General features: G+C 43.2%; 1 protein-coding gene across 1 annotated transcript; it reads right to left on the bottom strand.

The window, feature by feature from the left end:
• Positions 1–16,593: 16,593 nt before the first annotated feature.
• On the bottom strand, positions 16,594–20,591 carry LOC139552811 (piggyBac transposable element-derived protein 4-like). Its single transcript, XM_071364860.1, has 2 exons — positions 19,824–20,591; positions 16,594–19,289 (listed from the first exon to the last, which is right to left on the bottom strand). Exon 2 carries the CDS (start codon positions 18,745–18,747, stop codon positions 17,662–17,664), a length of 1,086 nt encoding a protein of 361 aa, XP_071220961.1. The 5' UTR covers positions 18,748–19,289; positions 19,824–20,591; the 3' UTR covers positions 16,594–17,661.
• Positions 20,592–20,904: the final 313 nt, after the last annotated feature.

Below are 20,904 nucleotides of genomic sequence, written 5' to 3'. Positions count from 1 at the left end.
TGGTTTGATTTTTCTCTCTCCCGTCAGGTGGTCCACCTTCCCTGTGGCCGACATGGTTGCGAGAGGACATGGACGTCTCGTTTGTCATGCCACTTTACTGCCAGTTGTTGACCGTTCTCATTGAACTCCACCTCCCCTCTCTGCATCTTCCTGCATCCGAATGCTGACATCCCCTTCCTGTTCGACCTGACTGTGCCACAGGCCCCTGTGCTGTTGGAGAACAGATGCTGGAAGAGTGTGGGACTGCTGTACCAATTGTCCACATGCAAAGCGTCCCTTGCAGAGATGAGGAGCCAGCGTGGTCGTCACCGTGCACATGGACACCTGAAGCCCCTCATAATGTTGGATGTCAGTGGTAGACCCTGTGTAGACTATAATGTCCTGGACAAATCTTCACTTACATTTACATTACATTACATTTAAGTCATTTAGCAGACGCTCTTATCCAGAGCGACTTACAAATTGGTGCATTCACCTTATGATATCCAGTGGAACAACCACTTTACAATAGTGCATCTAACTCTTTTAAGGGGGGGGGGTTAGAAGGATTACTTTATCCTATCCTAGGTATTCCTTAAAGAGGTGGGGTTTCAGGTGTCTCCGGAAGGTGGTGATTGACTCCGCTGACCTGGCGTCGTGAGGGAGTTTGTTCCACCATTGGGGTGCCAGAGCAGCGAACAGTTTTGACTGGGCTGAGCGGGAACTGTACTTCCTCAGAGGTAGGGAGGCGAGCAGGCCAGAGGTGGATGAACGCAGTGCCCTTGTTTGGGTGTAGGGCCTGATCAGAGCCTGAAGGTACGGAGGTGCCGTTCCCCTCACAGCTCCGTAGGCAAGCACCATGGTCTTGTAGCGGATGCGAGCTTCAACTGGAAGCCAGTGGAGAGAGCGGAGGACCGGGGTGACGTGAGAGAACTTGGGAAGGTTGAACACCAGACGGGCTGCGGCGTTCTGGATGAGTTGTAGGGGTTTAATGGCACAGGCAGGGAGCCCAGCCAACAGCGAGTTGCAGTAATCCAGACGGGAGATGACAAGTGCCTGGATTAGGACCTGCGCCGCTTCCTGTGTGAGGCAGGGTCGTACTCTGCGAATGTTGTAGAGCATGAACCTACAGGAACGGGTCACCGCCTTGATGTTAGTTGAGAACGACAGGGTGTTGTCCAGGATCACGCCAAGGTTCTTAGCACTCTGGGAGGAGGACACAATGGAGTTGTCAACCGTGATGATCATGGAACGGGCAGTCCTTCCCCGGGAGGAAGAGCAGCTCCGTCTTGCCGAGGTTCAGCTTGAGGTGGTGATCCGTCATCCACACTGATATGTCTGCCAGACATGCAGAGATGCGATTCGCCACCTGGTTATCAGAAGGGGGAAAGGAGAAGATTAATTGTGTGTCGTCTGCATAGCAATGATAGGAGAGACCATGTGAGGATATGACAGAGCCAAGTGACTTGGTGTATAGCGAGAATAGGAGAGGGCCTAGAACAGAGCCCTGGGGGACACCAGTGGTGAGGGCACGTGGTGCGGAGACAGATTCTCGCCACGCCACCTGGTAGGAGCGACCTGTCAGGTAGGACGCAATCCAAGCGTGGGCCGCGCCGGAGATGCCCAACTCGGAGAGGGTGGAGAGGAGGATCTGATGGTTCACAGTATCAAAGGCAGCCGATAGGTCTAGAAGGATGAGAGCAGAGGAGAGAGAGTTAGCTTTAGCAGTGCGGAGCGCCTCCGTGACACAGAGAAGAGCAGTCTCAGTTGAATGACTAGTCTTGAAACCTGACTGATTTGGATCAAGAGAGAGATTCTGAGAGAGATAGCAGGAGAGCTGGCCAAGGACGGCACGTTCAAGAGTTTTGGAGAGAAAAGAAAGAAGGGATACTGGTCTGTAGTTGTTGACATCGGAGGGATCGAGTGTAGGTTTTTTCAGAAGGGGTGCAACTCTCGCTCTCTTGAAGACGGAAGGGACGTAGCCAGCGGTCAAGGATGAGTTGATGAGCGAGGTGAGGTAAGGGAGAAGGTCTCCGGAAATGGTCTGGAGAAGAGAAGAGGGGATAGGGTCAAGCGGGCAGGTTGTTGGGCGGGCGGCCGTCACAAGACGCGAGATTTCATCTGGAGAGAGAGGGGAGAAAGAGGTCAAAGCACAGGGTTGGGCAGTGTGAGCAGAACCAGCGGTGTCGTTTGACTTAGCAAACGAGGATCGGATGTCGTCGACCTTCTTTTCAAAATGGTTGACGAAGTCATCCGCAGAGAGGGAGGAGGGGGGGAGGGGGAGGAGGATTCAGGAGGGAGGAGAAGGTGGCAAAGAGCTTCCTAGGGTTAGAGGCAGATGCTTGGAATTTAGAGTGGTAGAAAGTGGCTTTAGCAGCAGAGACAGAAGAGGAGAATGTAGAGAGGAGGGAGTGAAAGGATGCCAGGTCCGCAGGGAGGCGAGTTTTCCTCCATTTCCGCTCGGCTGCCCGGAGCCCGGTTCTGTGGGCTCGTGTCGTCGAGCCACGGAGCAGGAGGGGAGGACCGAGCCGGCCTGGAGGATAGGGGACATAGAGAGTTAAAGGATGCAGAAAGGGAGGAGAGGAGGGTTGAGGAGGCAGAATCAGGAGATAGGTTGGAGAAGGTTTGAGCAGAGGGAGGAGATGACAGGATGGAAGAGGAGAGAGTAGCGGGGGAGAGAGAGCGAAGGTTGGGACGGCGCGATACCATCCGAGTGGGGGCAGTGTGGGAAGTGTTGGATGAGAGCGAGAGGGAGAAGGATACAAGGTAGTGGTCGGAGACTTGGAGGGGAGTTGCAATGAGATTAGTGGAAGAACAGCATCTAGTAAAGATGAGGTCAAGCGTATCGCCTGCCTTGTGAGTAGGGGGGAAGGTGAGAGGGTGAGGTCAAAAGAGGAGAGGAGTGGAAAGAAGGAGGCAGAGAGGAATGAGTCAAAGGTAGACGTGGGGAGGTTAAAGTCACCCAGAACTGTGAGAGGTGAGCCATCCTCAGGAAAGGAACTTATCAGGGCGTCAAGCTCATTGATGAACTCTCCAAGGGAACCTGGAGGGCGATAAATGATAAGGATGTTAAGCTTGAAAGGGCTGGTAACTGTGACAGCATGGAATTCAAAGGAGGCGATAGACAGATGGGTCAGGGGAGAAAGAGAGAATGTCCACTTGGGAGAGATGAGGATCCCAGTGCAGAAGCTCTCGGCAGACGAGGAGAGAGCAGTAGGAGTAGCAGTGTTATCTGTGGTAATCCATGTTTCCGTCTGCCAAGAAGTCGAGGGACTGGAGGGAAGCATAGGCTGAGATGAACTCTGCCTTGTTGGCCGCAGATCGGCAGTTCCAGAGGCTGCCGGAGACCTGGAACTCCACGTGGGTCGTGCGCGCTGGGACCACCAGGTTAGAGTGGCAGCGGCCACGCGGTGTGAAGCGTTTGTATGGTCTGTGCAGAGAGGAGAGAAGAGGGATAGACAGACACATAGTTGACAGGCTACAGAAGAGGCTACGCTAATGCAAAGGAGATTGGAATGACAAGTGGACTACACGTCTCGAATGTTCAGAAAGTTAAGCTTACGTTGCAAGAAATCTTATTAACTAAAATGATACAGTACTGCTAGATGGTGAAGTAGGCTAGCTAGCAGTGGCTGCGTTGTTGTAGACTTTGTTTGAAAGTGTAGCTGGCTAGGTAACCTCGATAACTGGCTAGGTAACCTCGATAATTACTCTAAACTACACAATTATCTTGGATACAAAGACAGCAAAGACAACTATGTAGCTAGCTAACACTACACTAATCAAGTCATTCCGTTGTAATGTAATAGTTTCTACAGCGCTGCTATTCGGTAGGAATAGGCTAGCGGGCTAGCTAGCAGTGTTAACTAGGTAGGAGAACGGCGGCGCTAGCTAACGGCGGCGCTAGCTAACCACCTGAATATACAGGTGTCAGCTGTAGTTCTGAGTGTTGTCTGATTGATGGATAATAAGATGACCATTGGAAAGATACACATTCACTGTGGATGGGAGCATTGCTGTCTTGTTGTCCCAATTAATCCCATTATTTACAATTGTTTTCTCTACAGATCTAAAACTGTCTTATCAAGTTGAACTAGCTCTAAGCCTCTTTTAGGGGGGTATGGTCATACTCCCCCAGGATTTGTTTTAAAGACCCCAAAATGTATTTATGATGTATTTTTAGAGCAACAACGTGTGTAAAATCGATCAAAATAAGGTTATTTTTGGTCAAAGTTGGCTAAAAGTATGCATGTCTCCTAGTTTGTTCGACGCTGATCTAATATGACTTACTTTGGATAGAATTTAAAGTCCATTCTGTCCCCATCCACCCAACACCAACAAAAAGCACAAAAATGGCTGTACTACCTAGCCAAAATACTTTTTGGATGTTTTTTTTTAGAGAACTGTGAAGATATGCAGGTCATATTATACCATTAGGAAAAAAATCTTTATTTAAGTTTCACCCTTTTGTTAATTGTTGCTCTAAATTAACCCAATAATTCAGACACATGGAACATCTTAAACAGTATCATCCACAATGGGGCAAAACTAAATTCAACTAATGAGCTAAATAAAATTTTAAAAACTGAAAAATAATTATGAATAAAAAATGATAAAGTAAGATACCAAACAAATATTACAACCTTTATTACAGAAACGCTCCTCCTGATTCTCTCTTGATGCTTATTTTGTGGGTGGACACATCGTACAGCGGTCAATAACACTATTGTGGCTTAGTGGCCCAAGCACTTCATCCTCAAAGAACATGGCTGCAAGACTTGCAAGCCAGGAGTGCAGCCGGCGCAGTGCACTAAAGGACCTTTGACAGGAGAGGGCAACCTGAATGATTTCCTTCAGAGAAGGAAACACATCATCAACCAGGAGGTTATGCACAGCAAGCAAATGTTTGGGAGGGCGTCCATCCTCTCTTTCCCGGGCAAGAAAGTTTCTGGCCACCAACATCTCTTCTGTTTTAACATCAATACCGTAGTGCTTTGCAAACTCAGTTAAGCATGATGTATCTAGGATGTTTTTTGAGTTGGGGCTGTATGCCGTTGAGCAGACCTGAATCTACAGTCGAGAATTGCTGGTCAAGATCACAAACCATCCTGTCCAAGCAGGGGAGCAACAACTCTGTTTTCATTGTTTGGGAACATGACAATTCTGTGCCTAAACCCAAGGAGGTCTCCACCACAAAATCTCCCATTTTCCTTTGTTTGCGCTTTCTTGCTGCATCTGCCTCTGGAATATTGTGAATTTCACAGAGTGCTTTGGTTCTGTCATAAAGATCTGTGGCAAATGCATCTGTGAGTTTGCCTATCAGTGTGTCACATACAGCTTGTTTGCCGAAACAAGCTTCTGCCAGGTCTAAAGTCTCTTTCTGGAGGAACTTATGAAGTCCCTCAGTTATAGAAAGAAGGGACTGAAACATCAGTAGCAAATACACGATTTGATTTGGATCTCTTTTAGTCCCCATTTGGACTAATCTTCCAAGAGTCCTTAAACATTAAAATACAAGTTATAATACGAACACATTTTCACATATAACACACTATTACAAACATACATAATATACTAACATAATGACCCAATAAATACTCAATCTAAAAAATATTGATTCGTCATCTACTATAGTCCCACAACATTTCTATGCATTATGTTTAAATTTATATATTGAAAGGTTTCTAGTTTGCTCAGTTAATTTATTCCATTTCTTTATTGCTCTAAATCGAAATGTTCTTTTGCCTATTTCTCTTTTAATCTATTCCTAGTATTTACGGAATGTCTGTCTCTTACCAACTGAATACCGTTGTGATTAGAACTTGGCTGATTTAAATGATGTATATTATGAAATAAATTACGCATGTTCCTTTCAATTATCTTATTGATTGATGACCAACTGAGCACATTGCGCATGACTGCAACAGAAGAACCATATCTCCACCTTAAAACAATCCTTGCTGCTTTGTTCTGGGCATTCTGCAGCCTCCTAACTTCACTTGATGATGCATTTCCCCAGACCACAGAACAGTAGTTCACCTGACTCTCAATTAATGCTTGGGTTATTTGCTGAAGAATTTTTCCTGGTAAATATTTAGCTATCCTTCTGATTATGCATGCTGTTTATTTTTTTTATTTTTTTACATAGATTAGTTATTTGAGACGACCATGATAAGCAGTTGTCTAGCTGCACTCCCAATAGTTTGGTTTCTGGCACTTCTTCAATTTGTACTCCTACCATACTTAATTGTATCCCATGCTGTTTTGGCCTTTTCCTAGTGGAACAGACCAACAACTTTGGTTTTCTTGGTGTTTAAAACAAGTTTTTTTGGCAAACCCAGTCCCTGATATTCTCCAAATCTCCTTGTAAAGCTTGCTGTACCTGTTGAACCGATTGTCTTGCAGCATAAATTGTAGTATCATCTGCAAATATAGTAGCTTGAGTTTCAGCTAAGGCATAGGGAAGGTCGTTGGTATATATTAAATAGAGAACTGGCCCAAGGCAGCTTTAACACGATGGAGAACTTATGAAGCTTTGCTCTCAGACCAACAGCCATGGGGGATCCAATGGCAGGTAGACAATCAAAAATAACAGTTAAAGTGTCCAGGACTGCATTTATGGATCGCAGCTGGCATGCCCAGCGAGTGTTTGAGAGTTGTACAAGTTCAGCTGATGCTATTCCAAGTTTGGACTGAGCTTCTTTGAACTTGTGGTGGTTAACTAGGGATGCACTGGGAAAATGAATACACATTCTCCAAGGAACTGGAAAAGTCAGCAGCCTCCGGAATAGCCCTGCAAGTATGACACAACAACAAATCAAGCTCATGAGCATAGCAATTGTACATAAATAGCCTCCGGATGCAGCACTCTGAAATGTGCTGCACACGTCCTTTGGGCCCACTCATGACAGCTGCACCATCATAGGTCTGTGCAACACACTTTAGGCCTGCTACCCCTCTCCTTTGGAGCTGCTGTTGCAACTCATTTGCTATCAATTGGGCATCAAATGACTTGGATTTCTGCTAGTGCTAGTAAACGCTCCTTAACTGTCCCCTCTGTCACATACCTACCACAGAGCCAACTGTTCAGACTGCCCATCCCTGGCCTCATCCGCCATAATGGCATACATTCAAGACTTTGACATCTCAGAGACCATGGTGTCCATAATCTTTTGAGCACAGCATTCGATCACGTCATTGTGAGATTCTGGAGAGAGATAGATACGTCACATTTGATGGAGTATTGTACCTTTGCAGGAAAGGGTCAAACTCCTTCAAAAGCTCCATACATTCAAGAAAGTTCCCCTCTATTTGTGCTTTCACTAGATTCATCATTGGCACAGATAGAGTCCCTGTCTTCCTAATATTGGGGTGACCGCAACAATTCTCCTCGCTGCAATATCACTAGCATGGGCAGATGTTCAAATCTGAGAAATGTTCCCATGACTGCTAGTGGCCTGGTAGCTTTGCCATGCCACAGCACTGTCTGTGTGTTTGTGCCTTTTGATGTTTACCGAAGATAAACAAAGCTTTTTTCCAATTTTTGCAGCCATTAATAACAACATAATGAAATGTAATGTTTTTGCCAAAAACTCTACATGGAAAGCAGAAAGCTGCGTTTTTTGTGGACAAAGTACTCTACCGCTGAAATGCCCTTTTCTGTGTACCAAAACTTTTGTGTGGGTAGCTATTCAGCTTCACTTGTCTGGGCCCAGTGTCTTTGTCACTTAAATCGCTCTCATTTTTGGAAGTAATTGCTGCAGCTGCTTGATTACCTTCTTTCTCTGGATCTGTTTGTTGTCCCTCCCTGTCTGGATCTGTTTTTTGTCCCTCTCTGTCTGGATCTGTTTGTTGTCCCTCCCTGTCTGGATCTGTTTGTTGTCTCTGGATCTGTTTGTTGTCCCTCTCTCTCTGGATCTGTTTGTTGTCTCTGGATCTGTTTGTTGTCCCTCTCTCTCTGGATCTGTTTGTTGTCTCTGGATCTGTTTGTTGTCCCTCTCTGTCTGGATCTGTTTGTTGTCCCTCTCTGTCTGGATCTGTTTGTTGTCCCTCTCTCTCTGGATCTGTTTGTTGTCCCTCTCTCTGGATCTGTTTGTTGTCCCTCTCTCTCTGGATCTGTTTGTTGTCCCTCTCTCTCTGGATCTGTTTGTTGTCCCTCTCTCTCTGGATCTGTTTGTTGTCCCTCTCTCTGGATCTGTTTGTTGTCCCTCCCTGTCTGGATCTGTTTGTTGTCCCTCTCTCTCTGGATCTGTTTGTTGTCCCTCCCTGTCTGGATCTGTTTGTTGTCCCTCTCTCTCTGGATCTGTTTGTTGTCTCTCTCTCTCTGGATCTGTTTGTTGTCCCTCTCTCTCTGGATCTGTTTGTTGTCCCTCTCTCTCTGGATCTGTTTGTTGTCCCTCTCTCTGGATCTGTTTGTTGTCCCTCTCTCTCTGGATCTGTTTGTTGTCCCTCTCTCTCTGGATCTGTTTGTTGTCTCTCTCTCTCTGGATCTGTTTGTTGTCCCTCTCTCTCTGGATCTGTTTGTTGTCCCTCTCTCTCTGGATCTGTTTGTTGTCTCTCTCTCTCTGGATCTGTTTGTTGTCCCTCTCTCTCTGGATCTGTTTGTTGTCCCTCTCTGTCTGGATCTGTTTGTTGTCCCTCTCTGTCTGGATCTGTTTGTTGTCCCTCCCTGTCTGGATCTGTTTGTTGTCTCTCTGGATCTGTTTGTTGTCTCTCTCTCTCTCTGGATCTGTTTGTTGTCTCTCTCTGGATCTGTTTGTTGTCTCTCTGGATCTGTTTGTTGTCCCTCTCTCTCTGGGCATGCTTGCTCTCGCTCACTTATACAGCTCGCACGTTGATCTCTGCATGACCCTTTAAGATATCATGAACATCATTTATTTATGCCTAACAAAAGTAAGACATGCTGTACAAATTTAACTGAAAGCTTAAACATCTACTCGCTTTTTTAAATCACTAACCTTCATCAGACATGCTCCCTCAGCCCTGTCAGGCTCCAGCTTCTTTCCCTCATTCTTGTCTGCTGTGTTTTGACATGTATTGTTATTAAACTTATATTTACAATAACTCAAGGCTTAATAGGTGATTAATCAGTTTAAGTTTTAATTTGTTTGTTTGAACTGGTAAAATCTTAACTTCTCACCGAATTGGCCTTCAGCAGAGCTGCTGGCACTGCCTCTCTTGAAGAATTTCCATATATTCATCTAACGTTAGTCGTTAGCTACTGATAATTGGTGCATGATGTTACGTCATCTGTCTCATTTATAGCCTGGCACAGATAGCAAAACTACATTAAATACAACGTTAACTAGATATCATAATTTATGTAGAATTTAAAAGACACCGTTAACTTTACCGTTAGCTAGTTCGCAACATCTGTTACACTGTAACTTACAGGCAGCCTCACATAAAAACGTATTGGTTAATGATTATGACCAAAGTCTATAGAAGTGAATACTCTCTCTCTGTTCTAACTTACCACAAATTCACAAAGTAGCCTATCTGCATGAATCCAGCCTGTCAGAGCCTTTTCTTGTCAGTTTACTGTTAGCTAGCAGTCTCAAGTAACCAAAATGTTAGCTACAAGTAGACCTAACTCACTAGCGCGTACAGCAGCCCCCCCAGATCCTAGTGCCCTCCCGGTAATAAGTTTAAGATGTGATGGAACGTTTGACGGGGAAAAAAGACATCACAGAAAATATATTGACTGATATATTGATTTATTTAGGGGGGTCTAATAAATAGCCCTAGCGACGTCCCTGGCAGGGGTGTCAAACTCATACCACAGAGGGCCGAGTGTCTGCGTTTTTGGGGGGGAGGTTTCATTTCAATTAACACCTAGACAACCTAACCAGGTGTGAGGAATTCCTTAGTAATTTTTGAGACACTCGGACCTCCCATGGTAGGAGTGTGAAACATGTGGATTAAAGTAATTAACCACTCAAGCTAGTTTAATCAGGTGTGTAGATGTTGCCCAGAACAAAACCCTGCGCCCACTATGAAACTCCATAGACTGTAGCCTAGCTGAAACTGTTGAGTAGGCCTATAGGTAAGATTTTCATTTGAAAACCTTGACAGATCAGTGAAAATGCATAGTGGTTTGAGAAATGTCACAAAAAGCTATAAATCTATCTCCATAACATTACATACTAGCGATTACAACCACATTGTTTTATTGCATACTTCATTTACCGGGAAAGAGGATGATCGCATGGGAGGATCGGGTACATTCCAAGTTTGCCTTCTTTGTTGAAGTCATGATGCGCATTTGTGTTGTAGGTCAACATACATAGATTCTGCACAGAATAAGAATATACATTCAAACTGCCCGGAAAAGTGTTTCTTAATTCATTTAATTTGACATTCTTAAATAAGCCGAACCACACAGAAAGTAACCTCCCCTGCAGCCGGTTGTGTTGAGCCCCGCATTACAGTACTGATCTTGGGTCAGTTTTCCGGGGAGAGAAAGCAACATCACCCGCAAGGATTTTCGATCGGCCAACATATGTTTTCTGACCGCAATGAGCGCAACACCCAAAAATATAAAGTGAAATCAAGCATAGAAAACAGTATTTGCCATTGATAATGTATTTAAATGTTACCTGGCAAAGAACCCAAAGGCTGCCATTACTTCGAGTAATCTCTGAACAGTTTCAAAATGCCTACATGTTGAATATCCTATTGTCTGCAGCAAATTGTTGTATCATAGAGCATTGGCTAAATGAGGACATTAATACTACGGAAGAGTGGAGTGGTAGATTGAAAGAAATGTAGTTAATGGAAAAACCACCCATAAAATAAATCTGAAGACAGATGTAGGCTTTGTATGTAGGCTAAACATTGGAACCGCTCCCTGAAAAATATTGTGTAGACATGACTTATTAGTCTTAAAGCAACCAAACATTTGTTAATGTTATTTAATTTTTTCCATTTATTTAATTATTACTATATTTACTTTAGTTTCTTAATTCCATAGTTACATTGTTTGTTGAATAGCCTGTTGTTATCTGTATATTCATAATGTTGAATTAGACATAAATAAGAACACAAATGAAATATAGGCTATCGCGTCTATGGTTGTTGCAAAGGCTTGTGTGTAGCCAGCCTACAGGTTAAATGTGTCTTTTCTCACAAATTAAGCCACACAAAAACGGACAAAAACGCATAAAATTTGCTGAAATGCATTCTGTACATATTTGCACAAATTGAATGTGAGATTGTGTTGACAATTTAAGAAAATCATCAAGGATAACACGACAAAGCTTAAAATATTATTTACATTATTGTCTTTTTGAAGAGGAAAGGAGGAATGCAACAAAGTTAAGCAGCAATTGTAATGTCAACAGACAAATTGTTGTTTGATTCATAACATGAAATAATTAGTACAATTCCCTTTCCTAATAAACAACTATGGACAGATACATCTCCCTTTTCTCACATTCCCTTAATATATAAAACAATCAATACCTAATATATACAAGACAATCACAGTATGATTAACAACAGACACCAAAATGCAGACTATATGCTATGCTGGGCATTTTCCTTCTCAGTCACGTACTATAATCTTAATACTCGCTTTTGAGAAATGCTACCATTTAGCCATTTCTTCAGTAAGAACTTAAAACTACATATGGAGGTTATGAATTTCAAATTCTTAGGAAGATTATTCCAAAGAATGGCAGCTGAGTATAAAAAAAGTTTATTTCACAATACCACACAATATCAATTTAGTGGAATAGTTATGGTTATCCCGTACCAAGTTAAAGTAGTTACATACGTACCTCGGGACCATACTGTGGACAATTTTATGTACAAGAGACAATTTCATCTGAGAGACTCTCCTCCACTTTGAACCATCTAAGACTTTCAAAGTGGGAATGGTCAAGATGCCTAAATTCCGGCTGCAATTCATTACTTATTATCTTTGGGGCGCTAGTGGCGCACCGGTCTAAGCCACAATTGGCCCGGGTTTGGCCGTCATTGTAAATAAGAATTTGTGCTTAACTGACTTGCCTAGTTAAATACATTTTAAAAACTCTGTATTCTGGAAGACAAGCCAGGGGTTAAGCGTTTGCTTGTTCTTGAACTGCAAATTGCACCTGCTCTGAGCACTTTGTCGGTGGAAGCACTGCCCCACAGCTCCCCGACTCCCTCTCCCGCTGAGTCTGACTCACTAGTAGGCCTACTAGCCAGTAAGCCTACTAGCTAGTGGAGGTGGTGTTGTTGAACTGGCGGGATTAGCAGCGCTGCTAGCTAAGGCATCGCCATCAGGAACAGTTTGCCCCTCACTCCTCTCCTCCGGCACTGACAGTTCTCTGGCTCGTTCTTGGTTCAATTCAACATCTTTCTATGGATTTTCTCTGGAAGTCATCAAACTCGATTGCCTTTTCTTAACCATTTTTTATTTGGCTTTCCCACGATTCAAATTCAGTACGGAGACAACTAGCCTAGGCTACGTGATGTGATTACTTAGGACCTCTTCACTAGCTGACCACCACTACCATGACCTGTGTGAAGATCAGTTACTTACCCCACCGGCCGTCTCCATAACCTCTATGTAGAAATAAGAGAGCAGGTCTGGAATCAGTGTGGCAGGATAGGATGATTACACAGATGGATCACCGCTCTTTTACATGAAGGTCTTTCTGGGGTGGGGGCGGGTGAAATAACGAGGAGGCAACTGCTGATTGCTTTAATTAGAATGTCTACAGTGCGAACAGTGATACTGACTTGCCTAGTTACATAACCTCTCTGGGATCGCGGGACGCTTGCGTCCCAACAGCCTGTTAAAATGTAGAGCGCCAGATTAAAAAAAAAATCTATAAAATCAAACTTTATTAAATTACACATATAAGATACCAAATTAAAGCTACACTCGTTGTGAATCCAGCCAACATGTCAGATTTCAAAAAGGCTTTTCGGCGAAAGCATAAGATGCTATTATCTGATGATAGTGCAATGGCTACACTCTCTTTGTTGACAATTTCAACCATGCCGGCGCTACTCAAAACGAAGAAATAAAATATAAAACATGCATTACCTTTGACGAGATTCTTTTGTTGGCACTCCAATATGTCCCATAAACATCACAAATGGTCCTTTAGTTCGATTAATTCCGTCCATATATATCCAAATTGTCCATTTATTTGGCGCCGTTGTACCAGGAAAAACAGCGTTCAATTTGCGCAAAATCACGACAAAATATCAAAAAAATGACCTCTAAACTTTGCCAAAACATTTCAAAGTACTTTTGTAATACAACTTAAGTTATTTGTAAACGTTAATAATCGATCAAATTGATGACGGGTCAATCTGTTTTCAATACAGGATATCAACAAACTCACGGTACTTTTCTAGTCTTGCTCAACTCTCAAACATAAACACACGACGTCACTCCACTTCCGGGTCAATATCTTTCTCTGTTTACTAAGGAAAAACCTTAACCTTTTTCCATACAATGGCGACATCCAGTGGAAGCAGTAGAAACTGTGTGGATAGTGATTAGAATTCTGGTGTGCCCATGATAACCCATTGAACATACAGGAACTTAACAATAAAAAAGTTAGTCCTCAGGGTTTTGACTGCTATATAAGTTCTGTTATACTTACAGATATGATTCAAACAGTTTTAGAAACTTCAGAGTGTTTTCTATCCAAATCTACTAATAATATGCATATCTTATATTCTGGGGATGAGTAGCACGAAGTTGAAATTGCGCACGCTATTTTTCCCTAAGTGAAAACTCTGCACCCTATCCTCAAGAAGATAAAGGTTGAATAAAAATACAATTAATAAATCCTGCCGCAAGATGTACCGGGTCCGGGCAGATAGGTGCCGGAACAAACCAAGTCAAATCTGAGAGGTGTCGGATCCTGTTTCGGCTCAAATTAAGCACTGCAATCAGGGTTGTGATAGCTACCCAGTTAGCAATGACCACTCGGGAAGCCGGCGCCATGCAATAGCTGTTTTGCCCATTGGCCTCATTCACGGGGCGCCCGTGACAGGCGCCTTTGTCAAGTGACAGCCCGTGCTCCTGACATTCACATGCCGTTTTCCTCACACAGCCCACCCGCCCTTATCCCGACCAGCTACACTACAGCTGCCAGTCGGAGGCAAGAAGCTTTAGTGTCATTCCTACTCCGTTTCCACTTATTTGTATATATTTATAGGTTTTTAATATGTAAGATACATTGATGCCATTTGGAAAAGTGTATTGTAAATGATTGTGTATGGAAAATATATCAGATCACGAGGGCCGGTCCTGGTCACCTGGATCCAGTGGTGATGTCAAATCCAGTTAAATCAAAGGTTATTGTCATTTACTTGCAAGCTTTTCACACAGTACAATGGTGACAAAACATTTTTGAACTTTACTGTTGATAAGCGATATTCCAAGTGTATATATATACAGGAAAGTACACACACTAAAACGTTTTTCTTAGACACAACGTAACTGCAAACTTCAAAGGAGTCGGCCTCCCCCTTGCTGATGGGAATCCGTGATATCATCAGCCTCCCCCGTGATATCATCAGCCTCCCCCTTGCTGATGGGAATCCGTGATATCATCAGCCTCCCCCTTGCTTGAGGAACAATAGAGAACAAAAGAGGAAAGGCTCACACCCCCCCCACTTGTGATGTCATGACTTACCTGGCCCACTTATGGAGTAAATCAGGTGTTAAATCAGGTGAAAAGGAGACTGGAGTGCCACTTTAATGTTGGTACTTTAGGGCAATTCAGGAGGATGTTAGATGGCCTTTTTACTGAAGAATGTGTTTAGCATTCGTGTTTTTTGTTTTTGCTTATCATGTATTTTATAACAGATGTGTAAATAGATATGTATAGTTGTAATTGTTGTTTATAGATGTGTTCATGCAGCATTAATCTGCAACAGAAACCTTGGGTCTCAGCATGACTACCTGCTTAAATAATGGTTATCGCAATACATTTATTTAACAATTTATATATTGATTGAACAATTTTTCAGCAAGATCCGCTATTGACTGGCTCCTTGATATGTCGCTAGATGACGTTTAGCCATTGCCAGTGTAACAGGGATATATTGGTGATGGGTTTTTGGTTTTTGTCTTGCCTTCACCTACTCAACATGGCATCTTATTGGCTGGTTTGCGTGGCTTGTTTACAAGGGTGGATGTTTAAGTTAGAATCGTCCTAGTGAACAAATACCAAACCAGCGGTAAGTTGATGGTAGCAAAGCACTGTACGTCAAAATCTATTTTTATACTCCCAAGTGATGATTTGAATGTACAATTTATATCAATTTGTTTGTAAATATTATTAGAACATCACACATATAGGATGCAGCGTTTTTTTGTGCATAGTTGTTATGCATTTTGTTGTAGAGAATTCCATCTAATGCTAGCTTGCAACTTACTGTCTCTGGTGGGTGGGGGGGGATTCGTATATTTTGTGCAGTGCGTGAGTGCAGAGTTGCATGACGTGCAATTTTGTGCTGTTTCTATCAGGTACAGTGTTAAAAAATATTATATTGTGTATTCTAATTGTTGTATTATTTTGGTAACTACGTTGCCCCAGTGAACAAGCATTAAACCAGCGTGCATGAGTGCAGAGTTGGAAGGTGAGCTGTGCATTGCATGACGTGCAATTTTGTGCTGTTTCTATGAGAATGAATCTCCATGACTGGTGCTACAAGTTGGAGTCTATGTCGATGATTGTACACAACGCAAGAAGAGTACTGTTTGTTACACCACAATGCATCACAGCACCAGTAGCACCCAACATAGCGTTTTTTTTGCCCCCTCCCGCCACTGTGTGTGCACGCACCGTTTTACTTGCCCGTCAACTTTTCATTGCATGGCCCGATGCGCCCTCATGTGGTTCTTCATCTACCCCAACATCTTTCACAGTGTTGTAACCAAATAACGTCTTATAATATGTTTTCAGAAACTAGATGAAAGTTTAATACTCAAATATAAAGGAGTATGAATAATTTACATCAAATAAAACTTTAATTTCAGTGATGTGCATTGACAAACTTGTGTTGCAGAGATGCACTTGGAAAGCAAAGGAAGAAATACACAAGATGGGTTGAATAAATATATATTATATTTTGGACATATTATTATCTTTACAAATAAATAATTGCATATGAAAACATATAAATTATGAAGATAGATAGGGATCCTACTGGACGGGTGGGTCGGCCCCCGTTACATTTTATATCATTGTGATCAACAGCAACCTGTTACAGTTAGTAACATAACATTGTTGACCACAAAAAGTGCTCGGATGCTGTCCGGTGGTTCCCCAATGTCTAAAGCAGCCCAAGAGAGTTGAGACCATATTTGAAACGTTTCAAAAATAAGTTTAAATGACAATATAGTGATGTGTATTGATTTAGGGGGGTGGACCGATTAAAAAATACTTATGTTAACTTCTTATGGCTGCAACCCTTGTTCTCAATTTCCGCCTGAAGACATACCCTAATCTAACTGCCTGTAGCTCAACCCCAGAAGCAAGGATATATATATTATTGGTATCATTTGAAAGGAAACATTCTGAAGTTTGTGGAAATGTTAATTGAATGTAGGAGAATATAACACAATAGATCTGGTAGAAGAAAATACAAGGAAATAAACATACATTTTCTGTTTTTTATTGTTGTAGCATCATCTTTCACATGTACTGGAATAGCCAAACAGTCAGATAGGATGCTGGGGACAATTTAGATGGAGAACACAAGAGGGCAACTGTAGTTGTGCAAAGTTTTAGACTGATAACTTCAGGAATGGGTGAGCTACACCCAGGTGTCCCACACAACTTGCCCAAATGTACCCAAGTGGCCGAATTGGTGAAATGACATATAACTATATACAACAGTGCAAATAACTATATACAACATATCAAAAAGCAATTCTAACACACAAAAAATATATAAAAATGTTTAAAAAAATATTAGAAATTAAATAAAAATATTTTAAAAAACGGGTAGAACCTTTAGAAGTCCTCTACACAATATTTTGCTGCCTGTGCCATCTGAACACGTGGTGCAGATGATGGGGGATGTTGATGAATCGTTACTTGAGAAATGAGACCAAGTTGAGACGCTGGACGAGGTGGATAAGGTATAGTAAAGACAGTTTATTCGGAGGTAAAGATATCTGAGCAAAGCGTGCACGGACTCGTTCATTTAGCTCAGAAGGAACTAGCAGAAGAGAGTCCCGAAACATATTGTGCAGTACATTTTATACAGTGAATGACGTAGGTAGATTCTGGTAGTTCGTGCTCCTGACTGGTCGTTGTAAGTGGAGGCCCGTCCCCTCCACGCTGGTGTCAATGTCCCATTGGTTCTTGGCACTGTTCTTTGTTCTTGGAAACCCAGCCTGAAACAAGGGTGTGTGTGTGCATGTGCGTGCTCGTGTAGTGGCATGCCTGCCTGTGTGTTTCTGCAGTTACAAGATGTTGTTGCCGACACCAGCAGCTGGTGCCCGATGTCAGAGCGCCCCCCCGCCTTATCAGTGCTCATGAAAGGTCTGAGTCAGCCATCCTCCCCTGCGTGTGGGAGTGAGGTTAGTATCTGTTAAAGGCAGAACGTGTTTAACTGTGGGGTGTAGCAAGATATTTGAAACAAAGTCTGCTTTAATAAGGAAGGCATTATAACAGTATTATAGCTATGTGTTAAGGTCAATGAAGACAGCATTTATTACAGGGACTTCATGTGACACAGAACACAACGACGCCTAAATGCTGTGGCCTTTTGGCCATGAGGCACAGTCATGCCTGCAGTAATGAACTGTGGCATATGAACACCACTGGAGGCAGGAGTAGAGCGGGCAGAGGTAGAGGGGGCAGAGTGTGATGCAGTGGACTTTGTGCTATAGGCAGCAAGCTCCCGGATGAGCAGCTCCCTGAAGGCTAGCTGTGTGATGGGGGGCTGTCCACAGCTCTTCGCCATTTCCTTCTGCAGGATGAAGGAATTCACCACAGCAATGTCAATGAAGTGGTAAAACAATGTCTTGTACCACTTCTTTGTCTTGTGTAGAACATTGTAGTACCCTATCAGTGCGTCTGATAGGTCTACACCTCCCATGCTCTTGTTGTAGTCCTTGATGGCTGCAGGAATGGGGACATTTTTGTTGGTCCATGCACCCATGGCATCTTTCACACGCCTACTGGCATGGTCGCCATTGAAGGACTTGTGAATAGTGGAGCACATCACCACTTCTCTGGTGTCCATCCACTTCACAAACAGCAGGCCATCTTCACGGATCCATCGCATGGTACCCCGCTCAGCCAGCTTAGGCATGTCATTTACCTTTGTCTTTGGAAAGCCCACTCTGTTGGTCCGAATAGTGCCACAAGCCCACACCTCCAGCTTCCTCAGGTCTGCAAACAGGGTAGGGCTTGTGTAAAAGTTGTCCACAAAGAGTTTGTAGCCCTTCCCCAGCAGTTGGAAATCCAATAACGCCATCACAGAGTCATAGCTAAGTCCTTTACCAGTCGCACAAGTGTTCTTCCCCTCATAGACAAAAAAATTGCATGTGTAGGCACACACAGAATCAGCCAAAACAAACAGCTTGTAACTCCACTTAGTTGGCTTGTTACGCATGTATTGTTTTAGGCCAATTCTGGCCTTTGAGGCTACCATCCTTTCATCTATGAACAAGTTCTGTGCGGGCTGAAAATGGGTCTTGCAAGCCTCAACCATGCTCAAACCTTGCGGTGCCTCTCCTCCTGTCATTCTCCTCATCAACTTCTGGGTCACTGATGTGAAGCGCCCGTGAGACATTTAAAAACCTTGTAGAGGACATGACAGTGGGGGGGAAAGGCAGTTGATATAGTGGGGATGTTTTCCAGTAATCCTTTAGGGTTTTGAACTTCACCAGCCCCATGTAAATTACCAGTGAATGGTAGCAGAAAATGTCTGACATGGAAATGGGCTTCCGTGCCTGTTTCTTTCCTGCTTGCTTCCTAGCTTCCTAGCCCCATAGGGAATCAACAACTGCCGGGGTGAAAAACAGTTGGAAAAGTTGCATCGGGCTATACTTCGATGTCATATCGAGTTGGGGTCCTGGTTGCCTTTTAGGTCTGAAAATTGGAGCACGGGGCTCCACATCTTCCTCCAGCACAGAGTGCCATTGCCCCTCTACCTCTCTACCAGCAGGTTCCACACTTCCCTTCCTCCGCTTCTTTGTAACCCTCTTCCCACTTCTAGATGGCCGGGCGGGGGTAGGTGTGGAGCCAGAGACAGCAGGAGTCCGGCTGGATGAACCCGCTTCAGTGGGGGATGGGCACCTTGGCACCGGAGGCTCCCAGTCGGAGCCGCTATCACTGTGAAAGAAAACATAAAAAAAAAGATTTGTATTGTATGAGCCTTTTATCATCACATGAAATAAACAGATATGTATTGTATAGAATACTTCACTAAGGTGAAGTGCTGTTCCATTCAACTGCGGCCATTGTTTTGGGCCTGCCCTCCCCCCAACAGCACCCAATGGCTATTTCATATGGAAATGGAGAGGAGTAGCAGGCGCAGTGGCCATGTGTTTGCTGTTTTACTCCATTCCATTTGAATAAAAAATTGAAAATATATATATCTGACATGGAATATATATATATATACATACACACATACATACATATACACACACACACCCAAACAAACACACACCCATGTGGCCATGTGTGTCTTTTATTCCATTTTAATAAAACATTGAAAATATATATATCTGACATTGAATATATATATATATATATACACTATGTATAGCCAATGTGTACTTTACACATTTCATCACAAATTTTCTTTTGCAAAAAGAACTAAATAATAATATTTATATTTCAAACAACGGCATTAGCACTTACCGGTCGAGAATTGCGTCCTGTCCTTGCAGAAAAAGCTCCTCAATGTTGGAATCATAACTATTCACTCACAGATTCTTCAAACAAAAATTCCATCTCACTTTCTCTATCAATCTCGTCTATAATCTGGTGCAAATCTGTATATTTAGACTTCGATTTAGCTTTTCCAGATTTATTCGCCATGATGTCTACAATGAAATCTTACAAATAACACTTTACAAAAAACTACTTTCAAAACTTCCCAAACAATGCCGTGCGTAAAGAGCTGTGGTGCAACTGAAAGAGATTTGCGTCTGTTCATATCTGGCATCAGGACAAAATGTGATTCAGAGTCCCTGAATATATTTTAAGTATTTTTAATTAAACTCAAACTTATAAATGGTAAATGCAATTTTCGTATATACGGGTTCACTGTTTCACCGCGCAGGATGAACAGAGAACTGTGGAATGTACTCAAATAGTAGTTTTTATACTATGACAATTTTATTCTCAACGTGTCCAGTTGGCCTATCACAGTAGAGGCTGGGCCTGGTTTAGACTTTGCCCCTTTTGCTGGCCCTTTGTCCAAGCTCCTTGGCGCGTTCCTTTGTCCACATGTGGTTGTTGGGTAGAGCAGCTCCGTCCTGTGTCCCCCATGATTCTTTACTCAAACAATTCCTAATATGGTACTGAACTGTCTCTTCACCATCCTGGTTGGCCCAGAGTGATGCACCCCTCCCCTCTCCAGTCTGTCCACAGCTTTTCTGGCCTGTGGTGGTCAGTTCTTGCACACCTACACACACATCCCCCCCCTGTCTCGTGTGTGTGCGTAACAAAACAACATTAATTTTCAACCTATATGCTACCCGGCTATAGTGCATAAACATAAATCCTAACACAACTAGTCCGTTGGTCGATGGCGAAAGAACGATTGTTACGCTTGCCTTCACAAACAAGGGATGGTGGTCCAACCCATAACATCACATACTGGCATTTACCTCAACTCATTGGCTATCTATCCAGCTAGATTTCAAGAAGATCTGTGGTCATTGGGCAGAAATACAGTCAATCAACGAAGTTTCGCCAGTATTACTGGTGCGCAAAG

Source organism: Salvelinus alpinus, chromosome 24 (assembly GCF_045679555.1).
Source record: "Salvelinus alpinus chromosome 24, SLU_Salpinus.1, whole genome shotgun sequence".
NCBI classification, from domain to species: Eukaryota; Metazoa; Chordata; class Actinopteri; order Salmoniformes; family Salmonidae; genus Salvelinus; species Salvelinus alpinus.
The sequence above is the reverse complement of the archived record's forward strand: the minus strand, read 5'-3'. Positions and strand labels throughout refer to the sequence as shown.

Excerpts from the sequence above, each read along its gene's own strand:
- LOC139552811 (XM_071364860.1), bottom strand. The coding sequence starts at position 18,747 with ATGTCTCACGGGCGCTTCACATCAGTGACCCAGAAGTTGATGAGGAGA.